We start from the raw sequence: 7812 nt of genomic DNA, 5'->3' as shown, positions 1-7812 counted from the left end.
TACACACAAATGTATAATAATAATAATAATAATAATTTCCTTTGTATTGTCATTCTTTGTAACAATGTACACAGAACGAAATGTCGATACACCTGACCCGTTGTAGCGAGCCGATGCAGCCGCAGCCAACAGAGGGCGCCGCCATTTTACCAATGTTATAAGTCTTAGGTATGACTCGGCCGAGGCGCGAACATATATATATATATATATATATATATATATATATATATATATATATATATATATATATATATATATATATATATATATATATATATATATATGTATATACAGTATATATACAAATATATATCAAGTCAAGTCAAGTCATTTTTATTTGTATAGCCCTAAATCACGAAGAGTCTCAATGGGCTTCACAGATTATTACACTATATTACACAGACTATTTTTCAGCCGACGAGAAGAGTAGGTTATTCATATGCTATGGAGTAGAAGTGAGTTTTAAGTTTAGATTTAAAGATTTCCACTGAGGTTGCAGATCGGATCTCAGGGGGAAGAGCATTCCACAGCACCGGTGCCCGGATGGAGAACGCTCTCGAACCAGCAGAACACTTCTTTGCTCTTGGGATCACCAGAAGACCGGCACTCTCAGATCGTAGGCTTCGGACCGGGACGTAGGGGCAAATGAGATCTGAAAGATAAGAGGGAGCAAGTCCATGTATGATTTTGTACAATACTAAGAGAACCTTGAAATCACATCTATGGCTAACTGGGAGCCAATGCAGGTTAGCCAAAATCGGTGTTATGTGATCGTACTTTTTTGTCCTAGTTAAAATAGGGTGGCACGGCAGCGGTAAATGCATCCGCGGCACAGTTCTGAGAACATGGGTTCAAATCCACCTACCAGCAGTGTTTGCATGTTCTCCCCATGCTTGCATGGGTTTCCTCCGGGCACTCCGGTTTCCTCTTGTTATATAAAGAGGCATTAGTTGCTTAGTTGGTTGGGTTCCTTAACCACTAGGTTGTAGGGGCATCATATCCTGTGGTGTGTCTTGTGCAAGTACAGCATGGTGGCGCCCATCCCTCTCCAGGCCAACACGTTTCCACCCAATCTTAAACTGGGGACCTTTTGTGTGTTAGGCAAATGTGCTAACCTCTGCACTACGGAATAACAAAAATATTTAATTCTAATATAAAGAACCCTATATGTGCTGTCAGGGCGCAGTAGTTAGTGCGTGTGTGGCACAGTTCTGGGGTCAAGAGATCAAATCTGTGTGGAGTTTGCATGTTCTCCACGTGCTTGCGTGGGTTTCCCCTGGGCACTCGGGTTTCTTCCCACATTCCCAAAAACATGCATGTCAGATTAATTGGCCAGTCAAAATTGTCCTTAGGTGTGAATGAGCGAGCGAGCGAATGAGTTGTCTGTCTCTGTGTGCCCTGCGACTGGCTGGCAACCAGTTCAAGGTGTCCCCTGCCCACTGCCCGAAGACAGCTGGGATGGGCTCCAGCATCCCTTTTTAAGTAGTCAATCAAATCAAAATGTATTTGTATATTACTTAGTTTTTGGACACCGAAAGGCACTTCAAAGTCCTGTATAATAAGTCAAGTCCAGTCCTGTTTTTTTTTTGTATAGCCTTTAATCACAAGGAGACTCAAAGGGCTGCACAGACCACAGATTTTTGCAAACCACAGACTATTAGGACACCATTCCCAGATCTAAAACCTACACGAGGACAGGGAAAAACTAAAAAAACTCAACATAAGGAAAATGAAGAAACCTTGAGAAGCGACTGCAAATGAGGTAATCCCCCTTCCAAGATGACTAGGCTGCAATGGATGTTGCAATAACAAATAATACACAGATATTGTCAAATTAAAATATAGGTTATTCATATGCTATAGAATAGAAGTGTGTTTTAAGCTTAGGATTAAACATTTCCACTGAGGTTGCACATCGAATCTCAGGGGGAAACGAATATTCCACAGCACCAGGGCCCGAATGGAAAACACTCTCAAACCTGCGGATCTCTTTTTGGCTCTTGCGATCATTAGCAGACCAGCATTTTCAGAACGAAGGCTCTGGACCGGAACATAGGGGGAAATAAAATCTGAATTATATGAGGGAGCAAGTTTATGCATGATTTTATATAATACCAACAGACCCTTAATATCACATCTTCAACCAACAGGGAGCCAATGCAGGTTAGCTTATCAAACTTTCTTGTCTCTAGTTAAAAGCCTCGCTGCAGATAATAATAACATTAGATATACGTCCAACATAAGGATAGACAAAAAAAATATGCATACACTTTTACCATTACATAGGCAAAATATATGTATTTGACCAAGACACTTCTAATATTAACACTCCACTTAAGTTTGTTTGTTTGTTTGTACATGATTCAATTGTTTGTTTGTTTGTACATGATTCAAATTGAATCTTTTCTTCCGGCGCCGTCACGAATGGCAGCCACTCCAGCAGCTCCCGTGTTATTTTCGATTGTTCTCAGCTCAGGGATGCTGCTGGAAATGTGAATTTCCCTTCGGGGATGAACAAAGTATCTATCTATCTATCTATCTATCTATCTATCTATCTATCTATCTATCTATCTATCTATCTATCTATCTATCTATCTATCTATCTATCTATCTATCTATCTATCTATCTATCTATCTATCTATCTATCTATCTATCTATCTATCTATCTATCTATCTATCTATCTATCTATCTATCTATCTATCTATCTATCTATCTATCTATCTATCTATCTATCTATCTATCTATCTATCTATCTATCTATCTATCTATCTATCTATCTATCTATCTAATAATACTTCTAATAGGGAAACAACACCCCCCAAAAACGTCAACGTCACAAGCCGCCTTATTACCTCATTGAACGGTGTTGCGTTGGTCAATAGCTTGTGTGGTCATGCTGTTAATATAGCAACCAAATGTCATATATAACCACATTATGCTAATAGAATAGTTAATAAACAGAGGTAGAAAGTTGGTGATTCAACAAGGCGACAGGTAAGAGAGAGAAAAAAAGTTAAGTGCGTCTACGATTTCTGTTCGTATTAAATGTAATGCAAGAGACGTGACATGACCCAAAGAAAGTAGTCATTTGCTAAAAAACGATTAATAGTAACACGCATTAAAAGTTAGTGCTTTAGATTCTTATGTCCACCTTAGTGCGAGAAAGTTTCTGGACATTGGGTAGTTATGATTAACTTTCTAACCATTTTGATAACGTCAAAGATTTATTGTACCGGTTGATGAAACACAAATATTGAACGATAAAATCAACTTAGGGTAAAAATAAAGACACGCAAAATAGATATTTGTAAATTGTATTCTATCATTTACATTTTAAAATGACTTTACGATAATTTAGGTGAAGTAATCAGAGACTTGCGTGAGCTATGTGTTTTATTTTGACAGCAATTAACGGAAGTAGAAACGTCGCAGACCAAATTTTGACGTCACGCCTCAACGTGCAGCCAGGTTAAATTTCGTTCATTGATGCTATGCGTGATAACGGTCCACCGCATCTCCGCCATATCAGCGCGCTACCCGCCACCGGAACGCGCTGCGCCTTCCGCCGAACCCGCGAGACGAAGTGTCGATCATGGATGCTCGGGTGCGGGAGGTGCGGCTGCGGTAACGTAGCGTGGACCCGCCCGACGTATTTTCGACCCTTTATCGACGCGTGTCGGGTGCACTGCAGCGATGTGGCCACCAGGGAGAGCCGGAAGCGAGGTTGGGCAGGTGCGTTCATGTCACGTGGTTATCCCATGTAGGCGTACAGGTAGGATGCAGTTGCGCTTCAGGCCAAAGATGGCAGTCCTGAGTAAAAAAGTCCACGGTTCACAAATCCCTTAGCCACCTTGGTTATAGGGGCTCCTCTTCCTTGGGTGTGTATTGGACAAGTACAGCCTGGTGGCACCCATACCTCTCCAGGTTGTTTTTGGGGTAGGGGTTTGCTCACCCACATGACACAGTACTGGTTTCCATGGTTACCAGTAGGAGGAGAAGCCTCCTGGTATGACTAAGATACAGCACCTTCCTCATCTGGTCGTAGTTGTTTTTTGGTGTAAAGCCATACAGTACTCTTATTTCAACCATCTTTACCAGCTCAGTAGCCTAGATGGTAGTGTGCCCGCTTTGAGACTGGGAGGTCGCTGGTTCGCGCCTCGGCCGAGACATACCTAATTGGTATAATGGCGGCGCCCTCTGTTGGCTGCGGCTGCATCGACTCGCTACAACGGGTCAGGTGTATCGACATTTCGTTCTGTGTACATTGTTACAAAGAATGACAATACAAAGGAAATTATTATTACTATTATTATTATTATTTGAGCCAAGGACATTTTAACAAAATCCTTTATTTAATGTACAATTAATTAGTTGTGCCTTATTTAAAGGTGGTGTCCATAAGTTCAAAATATTCTACTCACTGATGCCATTTTCTGGCTGCCTCTATCAAGCTCCTTTTGCTGCGCTTGCCATTATGTTAAGTACTTGGAAACGCCCAAATAATCTCTTCCCTTTTCATTGTTTTTGGGGTTTGGTTCGGCTTTTGGACTGTATTTGAAATGGTCCTGTTCCTACTTTCACCATTTTCATCCTAGAACATAAGAAAACAGCGGGCTCACACGTGAAATCACTCTTCCCCCCAACCCCCCCCTCCTTGGCCAGTACACCAACAGTAAAAGTAAGATAAAAGCAGATAGGTGCAGTGGGGAAAAATATATATACAAAGGCTCTTTGAACTCAGTTTGGCATTTTTAACACGAACTCACCTCATACAAACCTCAAACTACGCACCCCACCATAGTCCATAGTGTTATTGTATAAATAGAGATTCGTGAAAATACATGTAGAAACTATAGAAACGCTTATTCAATGACCGAAGAAGCTGTTAGGATTGTGCATAATGTTGGGGACTAAGAACTTACAAACAAATTAGTTCAAACATTTTAAAATGTGACGCCATCTTTATTATTCATTTGTAAGGCAAATAAGCATCCACTCCCTAACTAACAGGGAGCCAATGCAGGTTAGCTATAATCTTTTTTGTCGAAGTTAAAAGGCTTGCTGCAGCATTTTGTACCAGCTGCAGGCTCTTGATTTTGGACTCCGGGAGACCGGAGAGTGGTGCATTTCAGTCATCGAGACGGGAATGCTCTGCCCACTGAGATTCGATCTGCAACCTCAGCGGAACTGTTTAAACATAGGCTTAAAGGATAGAAGTTTGCTTATGAATAACCTAGATTTCATGCTGATGATGTCTGTGCATTGCAACACCCATTGCAGCCTGGTCATACTGGAAGGGGGATGACCTCATGTGCGATCCCTTTTCAAGGTTTCTTCATTTTCCTCATGTTTAGTTTTTTGAGTTTTTCCTTGCTGTCATGTAGGTCTTAGGACATGATGTAATAATAGTTCGTGGTTTTGCAATAACCAGTGGTCTTTAAGTCTCCTTGTGATTAAAATATTGACTCAAGATTGGTACTTGAGTCCTGTTGGTTGGCTGCTTCTCTTAACCAAGGGTCAGCGGGCGCACCATTTCCTGTGTTGTGTCTTGAGAAAGTGCAGCCTGGTGGCGACCATTCCTCTCCAGGCCAACAAATGTCTCAATCCCGTCTCAAACCAGCTGCTTTATTACGAAAGGAGATTGAGCCTTTGTATGGGAATAACCGCTCGAACAATCGCATTAGATTTCCGTTTTGGGAAAGTTTTTCTACTTGTCAGGACCAGATTGGAAACAGCACCCACTCGCGTTACGTTTCTCACACGTTTTATTCAAGGAAAGAGAAAGGGCTGCGCCCACGATCCGGTGTTCGCTAGACGCGGGAAGCAAGTCGCTCTTGTACTCGGATGGTGCTCCGAACGCGGAAGTGGAACTTCCGTAGCGAGTGATGGCAGTGTCGGGGACGGGAAAAACGAGTCGGTAGCCGGGACTGGGCGTGATCGGGGTCTGAAGAGAGTCGTAGGCCAGAACGGAAGAGAAGACGTAGTTGGGGACAAAAAGAGGTCGTAAGCCGGGACGAGAGAGCAGACGTGGTCAGGATCAAAAAGGGTTGAAACCCGGGACAGACGGGAGCAAAAAACCGGACAGGTGGGAGTCAGGGTCGAAAAAGGCTTGCCGAGTGTTCACTGAGGTTCGCAGACGGACTGGCAAAAGGGGACAGACAGGACTGGGCTCAAATACTGGGTTCAGGAGCCAATCAGAACCCGCGGCATTTGGCGCCAGCTGAGTCAGATGAGTAATCTTGACCCTACTTTAGATTTCAAACAAGCATATGGTCCTATTTTATTTTGTTTATATTATATTTTATTCATATCGCATAATGTTATATTAAAACAACTTGAATACTAACACCCACTGTGTTATTAAATACAACACAGTGTGTTGAAAATAATGCTATTTTGCTGCTAACGCTAGTCATTCAATTCAAAATTGACTATTATATTTATCCTTGATTAACATTCCACACACCCACAACATTTATCAGAAAACCAAAACTTTTTTGTGACTTTTGAAATAAAAAAACATCCTTATATCTGAATTCTTGCAACTGCAGTTGACATTTCCCGCAGTCTGGCAACTCTCCAGTTTCCATCCGACAGTTATTTTTGGAAATCAGGTTACTGGCGTGAGAGGTCCAATCCAGATCTGTTGGTTTTGGGGTAGAAAGGGGGGTTGGGAAGGGATGCATATGGCTCCGTGCTCCTTCAGTTTCTGAGGGCAGCGCACAACTTTACTTGTACGTATGTGATCGTAACCTAAAACGAGATGTCGCTTATCTGTTCGAATGAAGCAAAATTGATTCTCTGACGGTGAGATGCTCTCTACCTCCCAGGTGTGGCGCAGCTGGTGGCGAGGGGCGTGGCACGCTAGGATGGAGACAGCGTGCCGCTTGCCGTATTACCTCAGGCACCCGTGGTCTCGCATCTTGGTGGCCTACCTGGTGGTCTTCTTGAACTTCCTTATCTTCGCAGAAGACCCCGTGTCCCACAGCCAGACGGAAGCTCGCATCGCCGTGGTGGGGAACTGCTTCTCCTTCCTTTTCAGCAAGTACCCCGGGGCAGGCTGGAGTGTCCTGAAAGTGGTGTGCTGGATTCTGGGCATTTTCACCGGCCTCTTGGCTGGAAAGTTCATCTTCCACCAGCAGGTCTTTGGTAAGTCATGCAGACTGGAATGTTATACTTTGTTGATTCTATGAGCTTTTTCACAGCAGTCATGTTGACTTATGTTAAAAAAACACTTACACACCCACCTCCCGCAAAACTGTTCTTGAGCCATAAAGGAATGTTTTACATAGTAATAAACTTAATGGTATAATAAGTAATAAAATAATTAATAAAATAATTCATCCCAACATTCGTTTTTTTATCTTGTTTTTCTCTTTTACGTTATTTTATTACATGTTTATATAATCTGGTTAAAAACAATGTTCAGTACATTGTTATCAATGACAATAAAGACTATTCTATTCTGTTCTGTTCTGTTCTGCTCCTGGCTCTGTTCCTGGTTCTGCTCCTTGTTTTGCTCCTTGTTTTGCTCCTGGCTCTGCTACTGGCTTCCTTCCGTTCAGTTCTACTATATTCTATTCATGCGATCCAGAAAAAAATCAATGTATTCTCATTAATCAATTTGGTTGCCTTTTTCCCTCATACTATTTTATTGATTTTATGTTTTTAATGTTTCACATCATTATTATATTCTATAGTTTTAATCACTACATTGTGAACTAGTCAATAAAGGTTAAAAAAAAATAGAATGAATCCGAAGAGGATAATCATAAATGGCTATGTGTATGTTTTATTTCCCCAGCCGTCT

The 7812-nt window shown here is 41.8% G+C and overlaps 1 protein-coding gene across 2 annotated transcripts in view; it reads left to right on the top strand.

Moving 5' to 3' along the window:
- Positions 1 to 2867: 2867 nt before the first annotated feature.
- The window catches only part of tmem117 (transmembrane protein 117), a 62788-nt gene continuing 57843 nt past the window's right edge, over positions 2868 to 7812 (top strand). Inside the window, exons 1-2 of one of the 2 annotated variants that reach the window (XM_088340364.1) lie at positions 2868 to 2996; positions 6833 to 7151. In XM_088340364.1, coding sequence (XP_088196490.1) covers positions 6872 to 7151 — 280 coding nt within the window. In that variant the 5' untranslated portion in view covers positions 2868 to 2996; positions 6833 to 6871. Of the gene's footprint in view, positions 2997 to 3488; positions 3735 to 6832; positions 7152 to 7812 lie in introns of those variants that run through there. The other variant, XM_088340363.1, reaches the window with a different exon arrangement.

This window comes from Urocampus carinirostris, chromosome 7 (genome assembly GCF_059441175.1).
Source record: "Urocampus carinirostris isolate Australia breed hairy pipefish chromosome 7, RoL_Ucar_1.0, whole genome shotgun sequence".
In the NCBI taxonomy this organism is placed as follows: domain Eukaryota; kingdom Metazoa; phylum Chordata; class Actinopteri; order Syngnathiformes; family Syngnathidae; genus Urocampus; species Urocampus carinirostris.
This window is presented reverse-complemented; position numbering and strand designations above follow the sequence as displayed.